The following is a 21,010-nucleotide window of genomic DNA, read 5'->3' as shown; positions in this document are numbered from 1 at the left end:
AAAAAAAGAATCACAGTTTTGATGTCTGTTTGTAGTTCAGGACTAATGATCTAGGCAGTAAAGGAGATTTTCACCTCCAATGCTACAAGAAGATTTTTTTTGTGAGTTTGGAATGGAGGGAAGATAACCTTCCACTCACTTTATTTGGATATTCCTTAGCACAAGTCACTTTTTCATTACATTCTACACTGTTTTGACTTCTCTGTGGACCAGATTCTTCTCTGTCTGACCACACCTAATCTGAACCCCAAAACTTGCAGTTTACAAATGAGCATTACCACCTGTGATTGTACCCATGGGAGTCCCAGAATGCAAGCAGTCTTAACACCAAAAAGTTACTACTCACCTAAATAAGAAGAAATGAAATAAAGAAAAAATTAGACTTACAGCAAGAGAAGTGAAAACATTGATTGTATTACAGCCCTTTCCACACAATCAGCTCAAGGAAGTCCAGCAGTTATCTTTGCGAATTATTGCAAGTACTATTCACACTAATCCAGCAGTGACTTTAAAATGCACAATGACAAACCTGTGATGAAGTAATTAGTCCATCTTGAACATAGGAATATTTACACACTTAAATTTAAGAATGTGACCACCATGGGACAGGATTTATAGCATGGTTGTAACAAGGCTAAACTAATTATTTGTGAATTGCTCTCATGCCCTTGGATTGAAAGAGCCATATAAGGGAAGGAATGTGTTATTATAAAATTGCACCTTAACCTTTATATCTTTGGCAAACATCCATGTATTCTTTACAACTGATTAAGGACAAAAAAACAGAAGAATGAGGGATGTTATTTCCACTTCATACAATTTTTGTAGAAAGTACAAACCACTGACATTCTTGAAAGATTATAATTTTAGTTGATGCACAGTATGTCTTCTTTTACTTCTCATTATTCTGCTTTGTTCACTCACTAGCATCTGATAGTAGATGTGCTATATAACAAAATCTCTTGGGACCAAATTTGCAGGTATGTAAAATTGCAAACTAGAAAACCTGCCATCGGCTGCAACAGTACCAAAGAGCTGCATGTCCAGCTGCATGTCCAGCTGCATGTCAGCCCAGGAGTAGAGAAGGACTGCCCCGAGCAGCTCTTACTGTAAATTTAGCATTTCAACACCACATCAGTTATGGTCAGTAGGTCAGAGTGTGAGACTCACCAATTTTCTCAACTGTAGAAACTGTTGGTTTAATTTGTTAAAAAAATTATATTTGCAGGAGCTAATAACTATGTGCCTCAGTCTGCCAGGAAGGTTTTCTACTCATTATTGGCAAGTGGATAAAAGTCAAGTTCCCTCTTCAATACTGCACTTGCCACTGCATGTCAGTTAACACTGGTATTGTGGTGCAGTGGAAGCAAAGATGACATGTTTCAAATAGTGCATGACTGAGAACAGAAGTTGAAAGATAACAAGAATAGATTTTTTCCAACCAGTTCTGATGCCTTTTATTATCGTGCATTTGATTAATTTTTAAGTATCAGTTAAATCAGTAATCTTAATTAAAGACACTCGCAAATTACATTAATGCAATTTCTCCTGCAATTTAATACAGGAACATTAAATAGGACTAGTATTCTGACTCCATAGTTTAAGAGTTACTGCACCTTTGGGTTGCATATATAATTTCACATGCAGGTTGAAACGTAGGCCCTGAAGATCTATTTTAGTACTGTCTGTTTCAATCCAGTGACTACAGAGGAACTTAAAACAAATTAGAAACTATGTGAGATTAAAACAAGGTGAGATGATTGTTTCCCCTTTGGTAAAAAAATAATCTCTCTGGATGAGAAAGAATCAAACTCAGTGTAATGGGTTGGGTGTTTTGTTACTGTAAAAAGTGTGAACACTTGTTTCCAGCTTGAAATATCACTATGCAAACTTGTTTTTTGTGCTGCCAAGAAGGAGTACGGGAAGATTAAATTCTTTCTAGCTTGACAGAAAGCCCATGTTTCTCAAAATGGTAAGGCATCTTGCCACAATAGGCCAAATTCCCAGTCAGGGAAATTCCACTGAATAGACCAAGATAAGAAATAGATGAATAAACCCATAATATTCCAGTAAAAATCTCCACCTCTCTTCTGCTCATCTTGGTTGCTGCTGTTCACTAATTTCTTTAATTGGGTTGAATATCTACATGACAGCCATTAGACTGCAGTTCTGTTTATTAGTGCAAGATCATTTCATTCAATTTGCTTAATTATCAATTATTATTATATATTATTATATCTTATTATAATGATGCTATAATGTCTGCTGTGAACCTGTCTGTGATTATTTCCTTGTTATTGTAATTTTTGTGCAAAGAATGAGAACCTGAACATTGTTCAATGGAAAAAAGAATTTAACAACATTCTAAATTAAGCTTTCTTTCATCTAGAAGGGGATTTATATGAAATGGTGGCATGTCATAGCAGAAATCTAAATCAGAGCCAAAATATCCCTTCATGTCCTTGGTAGCTACGATCCCTGCCATGAAGCAGTTCCATTCCAAGTAATGAGAGACTCTATTATTAATACAATTAAGAATTTTACACATTTTTAACATCAAGTGAATTAAAAAACATTACAATAAAAAGAATGTATCATATCAATATCAATCAATATCATATCAAATGTAAGGAAACTAATCTCAAGGGAGGAACTGCATACTAAGGGGATCTTTTCACAACTGAATGACAGACTGTAGCCTGTCACTGAAAGGATACCTTCTTTTGATTTTGGATATCTCACTTCATTTACAGCATCTTTGACTTCTTTCCAGGCATGCTCTTCACCGGCCAATTTCTCAGCATCCTGGATAATGGAAACAAATGCATATAATGAGAAAACCAGTAAAATGACAATATGCAGTAAAGATGTACAGGCTAAAAGGATGTCACTGTTAAAGTGTAGAGGCCTGCAGAGGAACAGAGAAAGTGTGTTAAAATCTTACCAAGCACTTTGTAACCAAGAGATGCTCACCAGGAATCACAGAAGTACATCCACTTTCATCATCTACAGATAATGAAAAGCCCATCATCTGTAACTGCTTAGAATTGCATAATTTTCTTATGCCACTGCTCCCCATTTGCCATAAATTCAGAAAAAAATTTACAGCGAGAATCAGCACTCAGTTTCACATTTAATTTGCAGCTTTATCTTTCCATCTGCTTCATGAAACAGCAGACCTCTGTGGATTCCTGGGGTGATTAAATAAAAATTAAATCGAGGTTGCTCTCAGTTGCCCTACCTTCCTGTAGGGCCTTACAAGGAGGGCGGCCTGACCCCACTGCATTTTGAACATAAACTTCCCTTACAATCAGTTCTCTGATCAAAATTATCACCTGGAAATAATTTTGTGCAGAGCTGAATTTGCCACCAGAAGGCATAAGGTGAATGTTAGGACAAACCAGCTCATACCACAGTGAACATACCTGCCCAGCCCTCCTCCAGCTTTGCAGTAGATGGACACTGAATCTCTTACTGCCAATGTAACCTCTACTGATTTTTGTGGGACTACATCTACTTCTGAACACAGCTGGTTAACCTGAAACAATCTCTTTAAAATGCCTTCATGGATCAAGTGCTGCTCATTGACTGATCTAAAAAATGCATCCAGCCTATAAGATACTAATAATGACGTCTGTGAAATCTTTCATTTAAGAAGGTACCAAAACAGGAAAATTGTTTTAAGTTATCTTTTCTCACTAGCCCAAGTATCATTCAGAGTGTTTCTCTAACATGTTGTAAGCCTAGCAACTAAAACCTCAGAAGGACAGGAACTGAGAGAGATTTATAAATGAAAGAAGGAAAACAACTATGCAGCAAGGCCAAAGACTTAGGGCTCAATCTGCACATAGCAAGACTGATGGATGAATGACTAAAGTGTTCACTCAGATGGGATTAATCTTCCTCTGTCTAGTGCAGCTTTTTGAGTTACTGTTGTCTTCTAGCATTTAATTAGCAGCATAAAGCAGGGCAAGGTTGGGGGTTCCAGCCTTCACTCCAGTGCATAGGGTTAAGTCAACACTGGCTTCATATCCAGGTAAAGAATAGAGACTGTCTGTTGGACCGATAATCCCCCAGCCCTCTCTGGATTCATGGTCTTGATCCTTTTTGTATGAGAGTTTAGGATGGAGGGATCTGGCCAGGATGCCCTGCTCTGGGAAAGATTTAAGTCACAGGTTTCAATGAGACATTTTCTGTATTCTCAAGATGAGGCATTTTAGGGATTGGGCTGACATAAGGACAAGCAAAGATATAGCTAGCTTGGCATTTTACACTTCTACTGTTCTTCATCAGATTTTCACACATGAAAGAAGTCCTGTCCTTTCCTAAATGCTCTATTTCAAGGTATGGAGGTTATTTCCAAACAGGCAGCCAAGCAGGGGCTGCAAAACAACAAGGGGAGGCTGTCACTGGGAACATTGCCTTCCAGCATAATAAGTTTTTCCAGGTAAGTTGTTTCTCTCCCTTGGACAACACCTTCAAAGTCATGGCCATGTGGTATGATTACGCCAGTTAGAAACACAAAGCTGCCTTGGAGTTGGAATTAGGAAAATAATTGATATGATTAAAAGTTATATTGAATTTTTAAATTCAATCTAAGAGCATGGCTATAACAGCTACGGGAGATATGGCTTTCCATGGAGTAACATCCTTTCAAACACCTCCTTTGAGAACATGTTCCCAGTCAAACCTCCGGGTGTGCAGACCTGCCAACAATAAAGAGAGACTTTTTCACTTATAGAAAAGAACACCAGCTGAAGAAAAAAAAAAAGAGGCTTCTGAAAAAGAAGGAAGAGCTAGCAATTTCTGCCTAATTATGTTCCTTATTTCTAACTCTGACACTAAACACAAGAGTTTGCTTATCAGAAGAACAAAATATTTTTCTCTTGGTCCAAAAAAAATAATTAGACCAGATAATTTAATTACAAAGCATTAACAAAAGAGAGAGAAATAAGAAACCTGGAGGGATTGTAATCTTTTTTAAGACATCAAATATAAAATGATCTGCAGTTCTAGCTTTAAGTGATAGGAAGTTTTATTATAAAAGCATTATCTCATGAAAAAAGTACAGGCATCAGACGCCACAGAAACAAGCATTTGAAAATAATCACTTGTTCCATTCTCTAGTACTTCTATCTAAGAATTACTTCTCTCTCTCTATCTTTTCTGTTATTTGAGTGTACTGAACACATTCCATCCTTAATGGAACTGTCCTTAGAAAGGAGTGTAAGCTACAAAGTACAGATGAATGCTTCTCTTTCCTTCCTGTTCCTTCACACCACTCCTCTTCCCCCAGTTACTCATCTGTTTCTTACACTTTCTGAAAGTGCTCCCTGCCTATTAATTTCAGGCACCACTTCTTTCACACACAGTGTTAGCAATCACTGTTCTTTGTGATTCCAGCATTAAAAATCCTGATTGCTAAAAGATTCCCACATGGACAGCATGTCCTCTGGGAGAAGATATTTCTCTTGCCAAAGCAAGCACATGTTAACCACCAAGCACCATTGCCCTCTCCCCAAAAGTGCTCCCACAGCCCCACCACTGCTCCTCTGTTATACACTGCACCTCAAAACTCTCCTGACCATTAGAAAGTATGATTAAGGACTAGTTCTCCTTTCACATTTAGGTTACAGTACAGTTATAAGACATGGATTTTCTGTCCTCTCTACAAACTTAACCTTTCTCATTGTCCACAGAGAGGAAACCATGAAGCACTTCCCACTTCCCTTCAGAAAAGGGAGAAGTGTCAGCTGGAAAATCCAAATGGAAATAACCCCTATACCTCTTTTTCTCCTTCCCAGCATTCCTCCTATTTGAAGTATGTCCAAGGGCATCTTCATAATATGCCTATTTTCAGTATTCAGGTATCCAGTCCCACATAGGCAGAAATAAGCAAAGCTTTGTAGGAGGTATTGGACTTCCAGGCTGCCCTGGGACAAGTGAAAAAGAAGGACTAAAGTTTTCCCTGACCAATATCTGCTCTTCTAAATATACAAATGGATTAAAAGGGTGCAATGTAACCAGCAAATGTCAATTTTACAAAGGATAAAAACATATAAACCATAGTTCAAACAGAAATTGAAAGTCTAACAAGAAATACGATTGGATATGATATTTCTGCAAGACTGAGAAATCACAGAAAATAATAATAGTGTTTTCTGAACACAAAATCTATTTCTACATAATAATAATTATCCCATGTAACAGCAGCAGATAACCCTGTTCTCTCTTTTTTTGTGGAAGCTTTAACTTTTAAGTTTTCTGACTTATAATACTTTTAATACTTTAAAAGCTGTAGATACCTCAAATACCTAAACATTTCATAGAAATTGTTGCTCATCACATATGATTTGCTTAATTTTTAAAAATTTCTAAAAATTTAAGCAGCTACAGATGTGCACCTGAACAGAACAGAGGAGCTCATATACATTTAAATTAAGGCATGACATTTTAGAACAAATCTCTGATACATTGTACACTGAAAGCATAAATAATTATTTTCTGTTTCTGATTCTATTTAAAAGTGCAGGAGCTACTGAATGTTTGTTTCCAGTAAACTCAGTAACTCATTGTTTTAGGCTAGACAATAAAGAAAAGCATTAAATGAGTAAAGACACTGCACATCTTCTGAAGTTTCCGTTTCAGAAAGATGAATAAAAGTGTCAGTTAGAAAATGTGATATGCAAGCTGTGATATTGCAGGTATACTAAATTTCTGACATGAATTCTTCAGAGCAAAAAGGGCATGAGGGCCTGCCAGGCAATCACAGGTGCAGGCAGCTACAGACATAGCATAAGAAAAAGCACACTTGAGTGCTTCCTCAAAATAGCTGAGGTCATCTTCTATGAAACATTTTCTAGATAAAGTTTAAACTCAGACTCAAACATTTCTCATCTCTTATTCTGAGGGCTGTGGTTTATAGAAGCCTGCAGCTTCAGTTGAGGATTCACTCACCTTCAGTCTTGTGAATGTACTTCATTAAGAACTACAAATACATGAAATTATAAGTGCACACAGCCCTGTCATGATTCAAGATTTACATGTGATTTCTGAAGTTTTAAAAGCTCCCTTGCCCTGCTCCATGAAAAATAATGCCAGGTTCACAAATACCAGTTTATCTATCCTTTGCAACCCACATAAGGTTGTCCTCACCAGAAGCCTTGTCTTTTCTGTCATGTAGCTGGGACATATGGCAATTCCAAAGGTCCTCTATTTTGCAGACAAAAACAACACTGTGTTCCCTGTAAGGCTATTGGGAGGGGATGGGCTTCAGCTTCTGAACAAATTGAATTTGTACTTTTTATTTTTGAATTTTCAGAGTAAAATAAGACACATTAGAGCTGGATGCCATATTGAATCTGTGCAGTACATTGCTCAGTATTAGGCAGGCTGCATTCCCTCACCCAATCAATACCAGCTCTTCATGGATTACTGGCTCTGGTGTCTGGAAGTACATAGGAACTGCACAGGCTGGTAACACTCTAAATCGTATAGATATTGGAAAAGTTAGCAGTTCTTCACACCATTCACATTTAAGTGCTCTACTTAGGCATTGAGATCAAGATGAAGGTTCCCCCAGACCCTGCATACAAGTAGTGCAAAAGGACAAACACCTTCACAGGGCAGTATGAATAACCTTCCCTTAACATTATCCAACTTAGCTACAACATTACTATATTTATGCAGAAATTTAAAAGTGACATCAAAAAGAGCTGTGGGAAACTTATTAAAATGAGATGCTTTCAATAAAGAGAAAGTTAACATCAGCAAGTCTACTTTAAGAAGTCAATTTAATTCAATAAAATTAAATGGGACTAAGATAAATTCATCTTAGATTTATTTAAGCCAAACTATAAGGTAAGAGGAGCAAACAGACAAACAATTCTTAACCTCTACAGTTGCAAGTTCGATATCTACCAGGTTCACAATTCTACACAGCAGAAAATAGTAATTGCATTTCTGTCAGAGTCATACTCCATTTTCCTTCACTGCAATACCATTTCAGCTATTAATTTCTGTGATTTTTTTACACACACACATTTTTAAACAACCTTTTCAAAGATCACTGCATCTGTATTTTGCATGATATATGGGCAATCTCATAAATGTTTTATAGTGAAGAAAATAATTCTTCCTACTGACTCCCTTGCTATATAGATTCAAGGATCACATTAGCTTTCTTGCCAGAGGAAAACACAATGTTTTCCATTTCTGTTCAGACACCCACACTGAGATTCATCTGCTCAAATGTAGATATTTGGGCCACTCTTCTATATGACAAAGAAACACTCTCTCTGGGTGCAACTTGTATTATCCTAAAGCAGGCTTCTAAAATATGTCAGATGAATAACAGTCAATATGTGTTCATTCTTCTCTATTTTATCCACAAAGAAAGCCTAGAGCAAGTAGCTCAGATGATTACATTTATCCTGTAGCTCTCTGAAATGTGGTGAAATAAATCATAGCTGTAGATCCTTCTTTCAGATGTAGAATATATGCTTCACCTTTGGCAGTGCATTATATTTCAATAGGTCCAATTTACCAGCAATTCCAGTTACTCTATATTATTTACCTGTTCTCAGAAATGTTTATTATGCTCTTAGTCTTTGTCATTCATTAATTTTACTGGCAATGGTTTTGCACTTCATTCATGAAAATGCTGTGTACTGTACAAACAGGGTTATTATGAACACACTTTGGAATTATTTGGCAAGCATTATATATAACTGATTATTATGGTGATTTAATATTTAAATATGTTGTCAGAACAACCTCTAGAGTCTATATATATTTAGAGTGTGCATATATATAAATTCCTGTAGTAAGAGAAAATATACCAAAAAAAGCTCAAAGTTTTCATTAGTCTCAAACATCAGAGCACAACAGAACTTCTTTAAACCCAATAATGCTCCCAGATCAAGTGTTGTAAAACAGAAAAGCTGCAATTACATCTACACTTTGTGATAAAAATTTAAGCAAACTACTACAATGTTACAAACACTACTACAGCATTTTCTCCCTTAAAAAGCAATATAAAAGGATGCTAGGCTACTTAGCAAGAAAGCACAACAGTATCTAGACAGGTCTGTCAAAATATAATAAATACACAGGGCTAAGCAGCTAAACTACATCATAGCATCTTGCTACCTGGATACTCCTCAAATGAAAGGCACATGTATTTAATGCATTCTGAAGTTATTTCAGTTAAGTATGTCATTCTGGTTTTTGACCAGAATTTACCATATATTTATTTAAACTAGGTCTCTTACATACTACTACTCTTTCTGGAGTCATACTTGCACAGGGGCTATCCTTGTGTCACACACAGCCCAGGCCCCTGGGGATGACACACTTTGCAGGCTCAAGACCTCAGTCAGGATGCTGAGCAACAGGACTGAGTTTTGTGTCTGTAACAGCACTGCCTTTATAAACCTCCCTGTGTCAGAAGCTTAGGGCTGACTGCACAATTCCCATCCAAGCTGCATAGGTTACAAGCAGAATAAAAATTGATTGGATAGTGGGAAGAACAATAAATAGAAATTCACTACTTATCAACACATAAAACCAGAAGTGAGGAAAAGCAAAGGAAATTACAGCTTAGCAGGAGCGAAAGAGGGCCTTATGCCAGATCGCCCAAAAATACTTGCCACATTTGTAATTCCATTGTAATTCCCAGCATCAGTACAAAAACAAACCCTTGTGTTAGTTCATTTACCTGTGCAAGGATACTGTTCAGCCTAATCCCTAGCAACAGTGAGACTGGTATTTCACAGACCGTCTTTGACATTACACATTTGTTAAGGCAATCTCTAGGTCTCTCATAGCACACAAACTGACAGCTATAAGGCAAATCTTCTTTATTCCTTAATTCTGTAAACTGTGGAGATATGGAGTGCCAATGAGTGCATTTAGTGGCTCAGAAGAGATTTGTAGGTCCAAAATACTCAGAATTTTTAGTTATTCACAAGGTATAATCCAATCCACATTCATCAGTTCACTGAAATATGCACTTAAGTTTAAAAGCATATGTAAATCCCATTGAAGCTAATATCTATGCAAATGACTAAATACTTCACTAAGTAGAAGCACAGTTACTTGTGAAGTTCAATATATGCTTTAGAGATCTGAAGAACTGTACCCATTGAATTACTGGTTCTCACTGAAGACATACTGACATTAATTTAGATACTATTTTTAAACACTAATATCAAAATAATTTAATATCTTAATGCATGAGATACCACATTATGAAATTGTAGCTATAGTAATTCTGTACATTGCATACTGCAATGTAAAAAAATAGTTTTTACTTCAGCATATGCTTTCTGAATGAATGCGTGTGAAATTCAGGAAATTAATGGTTTATAAAAGAACATGCAACATAATTAAGATCATACATAGTTGATCAATCCACTCGACACCTTAAAATATTTGTTGGATCTCAAAATTCCTAGACTACTGATAAAAACTGGTTCCTAACTCACTAGTATGCTTCTTGAATATTTAGCATCAGTACTCAAATCCACACTCTCCAGTCTCCCAAGATTTTTAAGGTCATAAATAAAGGAGGTTGAGTTCATTTTTTACAACTGCAGCTCCCTGAGTGAGCACTATACCTGAAGTTTCCTCCTCTAGAATTTTGCCAACATATTTGACTTATGACTAGATTAATATTAGTTTAATATAATCAAAGAGGTTTGCAAATACTTTAAAAATATTATGTATTGGAGAATTATTATTGACTGTCCCCTGACTAACACCAATTTAAACAGTAAAGGTTCTTAAAAGGTTTAAGGGAAACAGCCAGAAACACTCCAAAAGGTAAACAAGCACTTGAAACAGTTTCCAGTATCTTTCTAGAACTCTGTTGTTCCGATTCAGTATTATGAACACTTTAGTCATTTTCACAAAAAAATATGAAAGAAAGTGAAAAGGACATTCTCTAAAATGTCATAAGGCCATGGTAACTATTGTAACACCCTTGAATATTTCTCAGGGCCTTTATTTATTGTTTGGATAGCTACCGTGCAGCTGGCTCCTGTTGACTGCCAGTGTTAGAAGTATTTACATGCCACAGCATTTAATGGGAATGGGCCAAGATAACTCAAAGCAAGGAGAGGCAGCCTACATCACAAAACCTGTACTGAAAATTAGATATCTTGACTTACCTCAAACTGTTCATGGGACCTGATGCATCAACATAATTTGGTGTTACACAATCTACACTGGATTTCCAATTTTCCAAAAGAGTCCACAGTACAAGTAATCTATTTCTTTATGTCCTGATAAGTACTCTCCTCTAAGTACTTCACTCATTGCTTGAAAACAGACAAACTGTCCTAACATATTTCTCCCAGTAAGATGGATGAGTGCTGTCCTTCCAAAAAGCTCCCTCAATATTTTCTTTGTAACATTTCTTTTGCAGATCAGGGTTCATGGCAAGGGAGAAGCAGCTCACTTCATATGGACCCCCACCTTCTTTAACCAAATAGTGCAGTAGCTACAGAACGTCACAGTATCATTCTCCACTACACAAAATGTCTAGAGATTGAAACTACTGTATTATTAGATAGTAGATGGAATCATATCTAAAGCACTCAAAGCTCAGAAGGATTTCTTTTGTGCATGGGAATGATGCAAGCTTTACATAAAACTATACACTAGAAATACTTTGAGAGTGAAAATTTTGTTGTCTAGATATTGTAAAAGGAAGTGCAGGCGCTTTAGTTTCTATCCTACACTAAGACAAAGATTCATACCATAATCAATATGATGCAGCAACATATTTTTCTTAATGATGGTGTTCAGATAAATCTTGGGCAGAATTGTGATACACTGTTTTACTACAGTCCCCAGTTCAAACCACTGCTTATGGTAAAATCAACGTCTTCCATAATATACACTGAGCAATCCCAAGGAAAACAGCAGGACATCCTGCAGCGGGTAAAAAAAATTACACAATCCTCTATTAACTCTTGTGGCTGGAGTACATACAGCCTTCTAAAGCCTGCCGGCTCCTACACACATAAAAGTTTCTCTTCTTGTCTCAGAACAGAGCTCACAAATACAAAATTTTTAACTACAGCTTTAGTTATTGCATTGTTGTGACATGAATGAAATTATGGCAAGAATTTGATATGGCACACTGCTTATCATAGCAATTTTTCAAGCCAAAGCTTTTAGTCTGCAGTTTTACAGTCTCAAAAGTTATAGGCTTCCTTGTTATTCAAATGAGCTCATTCTTGCTTTAATGCACCTCAGAGAATATTAGTTAAGGACTGGAACTGATTTAGGCACTGAAGAGGACGATTCTGTCTTTCTCAACCTATGGTGCTTTCTACAAATTCAGCCAGATCCTCAATGTTGAATTATTACACTGTCAAAAAGCAATTAGAATGAAGTCATGATACCTGATGACCTTGCCACAGGATTCTAAATCAGTCAATCAGTATTTGAAAAATAAAATTTGGCTTGCAAAGAGTGTTTAGAAGCTTAAAGGCAGCTGGCAGGAAAGCCATCTCTCTTAATTTAAATAAGCCTAGAGTGAAAGATGCACTTTCACAATGTGGCATGGGAAACAGCAATGTGAGCCTTTTTACTAAATTTCATACTGAGATATATTAAAGAATAACTCATCTTTTTTGGATTTTACTTGTATAATGGGCATTTCAGCATCTAATTTATGAAGGGAGATATGAAATAGCTATTACCTATTTCACATTACCTAACAAAGGTCACAAAACAAATAGCAGCAAAAGAAAACAACCCCCACCATGTACTGGACGTGGAATTTATTGTTCATGAAATAGGAAAAATCTTTAAAACTGTCCTTGCATGTTCCATGCATGTACCTTTGCACATACATATGCATACAATACTGCTTTTCCCATTCGGATCTGTGTTTGTCCAGTGTAGGTACATGTCCACCACAAAAAAAGTGATCACAGTGAAAAGGTTCACAGAATATGCTGTTCTTCCAAGAGAGGGAATGGTTTAGTTCATAGATTTAATGATGGGTAGATTACCAAATTAAAGTCAGGAGCACTAGATTAAGCTTTTCCCAGACTTTTTAAAGCCATTATTGACCCATATAAGGTAAAACCATGGGCATACTTATGGGCTCAATGTGCACAAACCTGCTTAACACAACCAGCCATTATTCATCTCCTCTGATTGGAATTTTCAGCAAACTGGGACAACAGGCACTGCAATGAAGCTAATCTTTACCAAGCATTTACACCTACCATATTTGCAGCATTTATTTCTAGTGATTTCCAAGCATTGTATGGACAGTAAGTGAAGTCAGAAAAAATACACTGTAAGAAAGGTAAGATTTATCAGGACAATTTTTTTTCTTTTTGGCTAAGAAAAAATGAAACAAAAGACAAATTGCCAAGCACCATAAAGTATATAGTATACAATCAGGATGGCATTAAGAACCAGAAATTTGGAGTATGCAGAAAGCATATTCAGAATCTGAAGAGAAAGACACATAATGCACTATATGAAGGAAAATCATAAGAACCATAGTTGAAAACATTGATTCAGAATAAAAAAGGTTCCTATGAAGTAGTATTGGGTGATACCTTCAAGACAATGTCTTCAACAAGGAATGACTTAAAGACAAAACCTTTAGCTGGAATTACTTAAAGATGACATATTGCAAAAAAAATCAATGAGCTAATAAAATTGTGTCCTATTTTAAGTAATTCACAAATTTGCTGATAAACAGTAGACTACTTTTCCACCTTCTTTTCTTCCTCCATGTTGGTGTGATTTCAGATTATTTGTTGACTTTAATGTTGCTATTATTTATAAAATTGGCAGTATCAGAATCACAGCTACACTGTTTTGTAGATTTTTAGACTGCACAGAGTAAAAAGAGTTAGTTATCTCAAAAGCTGAGTCTAAGAACAGACAAAACAATAAAATGAAGGGATCAAAATATACAGCATGCAGTGGGTCAGCCCATACAATTTTGCTGTCCTAGTTTGAGTTTTTAAAGGTAAATGATAAATTGATTTACTCTCAGAAAGGATTTTGATTACATCCAGAGAACCAATGAGAAAAAGGTATTTCCACTCACTTTCTTCTACTTTTTCTTTAAAATTCATAGCTCATTAAAATATACACTTCAAAAGAAAAGATCCAAGCTCCTATTTTCACTTGATTTGGAACAGAAATCTACACAAAAGATACAGTACACATCTTGGACTCACCTGAATCTCACCCACCACCTGAAGCACTAAGAGAGTTGTGGGGTTCCCTTACCCCACAGGGTCTGCTCTAACAGCTAAGAAAAAATGTCATTCTGGCTCTGATGCAGATATTATTTTGTCTAAAGTGGACAACCTTCAACCAGAGAGATTTTTGCGTCTAGAAAATCAAAACTCAGTCAGTCCAGAAATCTGCAGTTTAAAGTTGTAACATCCTTTTTTGTTTTCTGTTAATGACTTATGGGATCTGAATTGAAACTTATATTTCAATCAAATGACCTAATTAATGGGAATTTTAAAAGATCGAACATACTGCAAAATAGAAAAAAGTGACTGATAAAAAGATCAAGAAAAAGCATCCAAAATCAAGATTAATCCTTAGAGTACTACTGTTATTGAAACCACCTTGACAGGCTGAAACATAACAGGACCTTACAGGAACCCCAGCGAAAGAATTCAAAGATTCAAGTTCAGATAATGCAATGACTGGCTTCTATACATATTTAGGAAAAAAACGTCTCTCCAAAATCATTGCAGGAAAAGGCATTTGGAAAGTGATTTTTCTAATCTATTCTTATATTCTGATATATCCTTATGTGGATGTTTCTCTCCAAATATTCTGTTCATTTTAGATTGCTAATCGGAAGCGACACTTTTCTTATTTCTGCTTGTCATTCAGCAGACATCAAATAGTGACTGCTATAGGAATGACATCTGAAAAAAGAAATCCTACCAGTAATAGCTAATTCTAACATTCCCAAGGAAGTTCGATATCCAGAAAGAATGGATCCAGAAGGATCCAGGCATTTAAATGTAGCTGCAACAGTCTAAAAAAGTGATGAGAATGCCCTCTCTTCCCTTGGAAAAAAAAGTGTTTCTCCTTAAAACACCTGTCAGAAGATTTAAGTTTCCTATTAGATGGCTGGATCTGAAAGGAATGAGATTCTGCTCCACTGAGATGAGTAGAAGGCCAGACTCCCAGGAGGGTGCCACACTCCCAGCTTCTATGTTTGCTTTAAATAGGAACTTGATGGACCAAACTGATACAGGTTGCCCTATTAAGGATCTCCTGAAAAGGCAAAGACTTTACATACATCTTTCAACTCATGTCTATTTATAAGAACAGCCAGATCTTTTTCATGACCTTGACAATCCAAGTGAGCTCCAGCTGGATGCTGCCAAGTGGTGACCAGAGCACACTGAGGCAGTCCCAAAGCAATTAGGATAGGCAAGCTGTCATGGAAAAATGATCACAGTGCATTTGCCACTGTCTTTGGAACTGTACTTTAGAGGAAAAAAAAATACAATGTTGAAAGATGGAAGGAGCCTCAGAAGTCATGTAAGAAATGCTAAGAAGCTGAAGACATGATGCCTTTGTTAATGAACAAGAGATTGCAGAAATTAGAAGTGACTGCCTTGTTTTTTACTGTCATTTTTGGCACTAGAAAAATAAAAGCCCTCTGTCCTTGGCTGTTTGGAAATCCATCCCAAGAGGGTAAGATCTCTGAAAGAAACAGAAGAGTGTTAGTCTGACTGCTGGATTTCAGGAATGAATCCAGGGTTTATGTCACTACCAAATGCCTTGCCAGAGGGAAGAAATAACCAGCCACCTAAGGAGAGAAAGAGCATTGTGTCCCAGCGAGCTCCAATTACTGCCACTGACTTTTGTAGGCACTGCTTATACTGACATTGGGCTGGAAGAGTAGGTGGGTGAAACTTGACTGATCTCTGGGTTGATATCAATCCTGTAGTCTGCTTCAAAGGCAATTCTAGTGGCAAAGTAGCAAAAAAGATGAAGAATGAAAAATTTCTGCAATTAACTATTGCAAACTCTGTATTTTGATAGGAAAATGAATTACACCAGGATTCTGTTGGAACACAATCCTGATAATTTTTTTTTAACACACTGTTTGGTACGTTGGCACTTGGCAAGTTTTTTAGAATAGTGACTAGAGAAACAGATGCTCCTAGTTTTGTCTTTTCTTCGATCAAAGGGTTTTATGTTCAGTTAGCTGTATAAAGAGACTTGTTTTCAGCAATCCTTGCTTCCCAGGCTTCATTTTTAAAATTAATTTGGAGGTCTCGTCTTCCATATTTTACTTGAGAAACTTAGTGAGAATGTAAATGTCCAAAAATAAATAAATATTAGGAAAACTGGGACACAAATTTATGGAACTTCACAATTCAGCAACTTTAAAAGGCACTTCTTAACATATAATTTTGTGTTTCCTGTTTCCTAAATCTATGATCCCTGAGGGAGGGGTGACATTTTTGTACTAACACCAGTACAGTGATCTAGCCTATACATCCTAATTAAAAACAAGAGTCAATAATAATACTCTTCATGTAACAGTGCCTCTGTAATTTAAGCACATATTCTTCAAAGGTATTGCTAAGAACAAACATGAATATCAAAGGTGAAAATGTTGTTTAATATATCTTTGGCCATATTCAAGTTTTCAAGTTTTCTTTCAGGAAACCTGGTGAGGCAGATCAATCACAGACATATGCTGTAGCAACTAATTTGATCAATTTACTTACATTTGATGAAGTTCTAATCTACAGTTGTGTTGTTCCCTCTGCTAGAAAAATAGTGTAAAAACTTCAGGTTCAGGAACTTATTTGGGGTGGTGTGGGTTTATAAAAGAGCTGGTGGATATATGTAATAACAGGCAAAGAATTGCAGGTGGTATTTTTATGTTGAGATTGATAGCTTGGTTGCTGTTCAGGTGACCTGATTTTGAGAGCCCTTGAGTTGGAAATTGGACTTGTGATGTCCTCTACCAAAATTCAGGCTGCAATATAAGGAAGTACTTTTTGCAAAGCAAAAAAAATTATTAAAGGAATAACATGCTTACTGGCATTATGTTGTTATTAACTTTGGCAACTCTCAAACACTGGCCAAATATAAAAATTATTCAGAGTCAAGTCCATTGCTTTTGACCTTGTAATAAATAAAAGCTTTCCAAAAACCAAGCTAGACTAAAATATTAAATCCCGGCTCCAAAAGAGAAACACGACTCATAACAAAACCATTCTATAAGCACAAATGTCCCTGAAATCCTTGGCTGAAGATGTACAACATGAACAATTCCCTGGCTCATGACTGTGGAAAAAGCTGCTCTTCATTTAAAATGTTTGTCATCAATGTAAACCCATCTTTAATTATAATTAATGGAAGGGGCTTTTATGTGCTGGAATAGTCATATGTTGCCAAGAGTTCAGCTTGGCACACATTCCTGAATTACAGTGGAGATTGATCTTAAAATGGAGCAAAGAATAATGTGTAAAGCTGTCAAAGATACAATGAACTGAAGACAATACAGTAGCTATAACTTAAAGTATAGGCAGGAAGTATTCTATGAATGAGTTTTAGGAAGACATATTTTTTCCCCCTCTTTTAGCTCCTCATTTGTTTTTTCTAACTTTGGACAGAAGTCTTGATTAGATTTGTAATTAGTGCCATTTAATTTGTCAGGAACTGAACCACTGAAACATTCACCTCAATCTTATCTAAACCAGCTTACAGTACTTGCCAAGTTGCTTGACCAGCTGCTAAAAGACACTGGCCAGCATTATAGTATGCCCTTAGAATTAAAATGCAGCTCACTTTGAGGCTCAGGCACCAAAAATTATTTAAGATCCCCAGCTCAGCTATTGCCACTGTTTGCTTCTATGTTTTCTCATCCTTGATAGCAGCTATGCACCTAGATTTTTCCATGGCTGCACTCACAGTTGGAGAGGAAGATAAAGAGCTACTACTGTATAGCAAAGATTCACTTTGAAGTCCTTTCACCAGCAGTGACCATTGAGGAACATTTCCTCTCATTTTGCACGCAGTGCCATTGTGACTGCTCAGCTGTGGAACTCTTCTCTTGGTCTGGTGAGTGCCAGTGTGCATCAGTTGATGCTAAACTTCAGTAACTTCGGCTTCAGCAAGTGTCCCTGTGGCTGGGCTGCAGCCCATTTCATGACACTTGAAAATATAGCCTTTGCCTCTCTAATATCTGAGCTATTAGAGTCTCAGATTCTGACAATTGTGCAGGGGAACTGGGCACATCTAGGCAGTGTTGTAACTGCACTCTGGTTATCCATGTCAGCTAGCACAGAAATGCAATCATGTCAGTCTTGATTTTGTGTTTTTATATATTTCATGGAGAAGCATAATTTATCTCATAATTTATCTCATAATTTATCTGTCTAAAGAGTAGGCATTTTACTTCAAGGCATTCCTTTAACCTCTTTTATCCATTCCAATTTTCACGGATTTCTACTGAAGACAGTATGAATCAGGTGCTTGTCTTTGCTCTCGGTATGAGGGAGGCACAAAGCATACAAATAAACCCCAGATCATTCTACTTTGAGGAATTATTCTCATTTAAACAAATCCATCACATAAAGCTAAAAGAAAATACAGCAGCTTTCTTTATTATCCTTTGGGCACCAGAATGCTCAGCAGAAGTATAAATTAGCTATAAATTCTCTTCTCACTGCATTTGTAGAGACTGCACAAACCAGAGCTTCACAGAACATTCACAAAAATGATCCCCAATACAGACAGTCTGATCTGTTTTCTAGTCAAAAACCTGTTGAGCTCCAATTGAAATGGTAGCTTCCTACCAATTATGAAAAATAAGGGTTAGATCTTAGAAAATACAAAAGTTGCTCTTGAATAAAACAAATTTCCCAAGGTCACTTGCAGTCAGTAGCTGCCCTGAGAACAGAAATTTGATACCATCTTCCTTTTTCACTCAGGCATTTAACACTAAATGAACAAGCCTTCAAAAATACAGCAGGAAACATAAATTTCATTGATAATTATCTTTCCAAGTGTTTTTATAAATATGAATAAATAAAGATACATGTTACTAAGTACAAATAAACATAAGGTTTATAGGCTCTTCATATAAACTTGTAACATATATTTCCCAGGGGATTTGCAGGATCACTTTTAAAACATTACAAAAGATGTAGAATAAAACCTACAGTACAAATCACTTGACTTAAAACTTTACTATAAATTGATGTGTGCATCTTGAGAGCTGTCACTAGTCCACTGTGTTCAGCAGCTGGCAAGCACACTCAGCAAGACGGGAGTAACACAAGCTCTACAAGTGTTTGTGTGTCTAAAAATGAGATTTCAAAAAGGAGTCTAGTTTTTTTAATGAGATGGCTGCAAGTGAAAAAAGTCCCCAATGCACGAGAATGTACTTGAATGAATAAAGCATTTCTGGAATTTGCATTTTTACCTATAAGAAAGGTACACAAGATGAATTGCTGTTGACTAAACTATCTTTTTTTTCTGCAAAACAATGTGGTAATATGGGAATTTACTTTTAGCTGACTATATTGATCCACAATATTGACTCTGCCACTTTTGATGACCCAAAGTTACAGCTGTTGCCTATCATATTGACAAAGATTTTGCTTTTTAAAAATTTTCTAAGATGACTTGGAAATCGCTCAGTATCAGCGCTTTTTCAGCAGGGATGTTTTGAATAATTTCATCAACCATATTTTCAAAAAGAAAAAAACCATTAATTAATTTCAACTTATGTATGAAAGTATTGCTTTCATTAATATATGCACATATAATTTCACTACAGTATTTTTTGATGCTATATGTTGATTCTTACAATGACACATACACCAGCCTTGGGATATTATTTCCTAAAACATTTCACATGCTGAATGGTCTTCATACCACTTACCTACCCTTTTACAAACTATTAAGCAATCCTTGAAGACTCTTTATCCTGCTTATTTTTCTTAATCATCATTGCATCTGTGAGGATGTCATTTACCTAAAACTAATCCAATATTTCATGGCACTTGAGTGACCATCTTTAAAAGAAAGACAAAAAGAGGTCTTCACTTCACTGCCTCCAAGTAGAATTGCAGCAGCTTTTATCAAGCACAGAATGCCGACACGGACAGGAAGTAATTTAGCATTATGTCATAAGCCTGAAATTTTCTGTGTTCTCTTTTTTGAACTGCCTACTGATGAATCAAAGCATATGTTACAGCTTGAACTTTAGGGTTTTATTTTTCTCATTTTTTTTCTGCATAGCTGTTATTTGAATCATATTATGCTCCTTGGAATTACATTTTCATCAATACCTCTCTTACTATTTCTAATCTTAGAGGAACACATTTAGCTATGGCAGGTGACTCACTCCAAACAGGCATTTGTGAAAATAAGAACAACTGTACATATAATAAAAGAGACTAAGTGCATAAACTGCTATAAAGCCAGCCTCATCTTGCCTATTCCATTTAATCTCTCATCAGCCTCTGAGACAAATTTAGTGTGCCAAGGTTGTATAAATATGAAGCAAATCAGAATATAATCAAATTAGGCTAGACTGAACCCTAGTAAGAGATCACACTCAACAAAAGTTTATCTACTACTACCACTGATCTGCTCCTCCAAGAACTTGTGATGTAAGAGAGCATAAAAACTATGAAGTCACCAAGGATGTTCACCATTCTCTCTATCAACTGCTGAACAAGCTTGGTAGTTTTTCAAAATTACTGATGCAGGTGTTTGGCAAAATTAATTCAACATTATTTTGAGGATAAGCACAACCTTCCTGTAGTATCAGACAACTGGCTTCAGTTGAAGTTCCAAGATTACTCTTTTGAACAGAAAAATGCCAACATTTTCTGCTTTTCTTTCATTCAGAGTTGTCTTTCATAGCAACAAAAACCCCAATGAGGGCAGAGGCAATTTTCTCCCCTATTCTGGCTATTCAATTAGTAGCAAAAGATAACTTTTACAGTACGGAAGG

At 36.3% G+C, this 21,010-nt stretch overlaps 1 protein-coding gene across 20 annotated transcripts in view; it reads right to left on the bottom strand.

The window, feature by feature from the left end:
- Window positions 1–21,010, bottom strand: part of SMYD3 (SET and MYND domain containing 3) — a 375,697-nt gene that overhangs the window by 45,525 nt on the left and 309,162 nt on the right. For all 20 annotated transcript variants that reach the window (XR_008429812.1, XM_053937663.1, XM_053937662.1 and 17 more), the window contains one exon: window positions 2,718–2,805. Coding sequence is in view for 19 of the 20 variants with exons in the window: in XM_053937663.1 (XP_053793638.1) it covers window positions 2,718–2,805 (88 nt within the window). In the remaining variant the exon portion in view is untranslated. The remainder of the gene's footprint in view (window positions 1–2,717; window positions 2,806–21,010) is intronic.

Source organism: Vidua chalybeata, chromosome 3 (assembly GCF_026979565.1).
Source record: "Vidua chalybeata isolate OUT-0048 chromosome 3, bVidCha1 merged haplotype, whole genome shotgun sequence".
NCBI lineage: Eukaryota > Metazoa > Chordata > Aves > Passeriformes > Viduidae > Vidua > Vidua chalybeata.
This window is presented reverse-complemented; position numbering and strand designations above follow the sequence as displayed.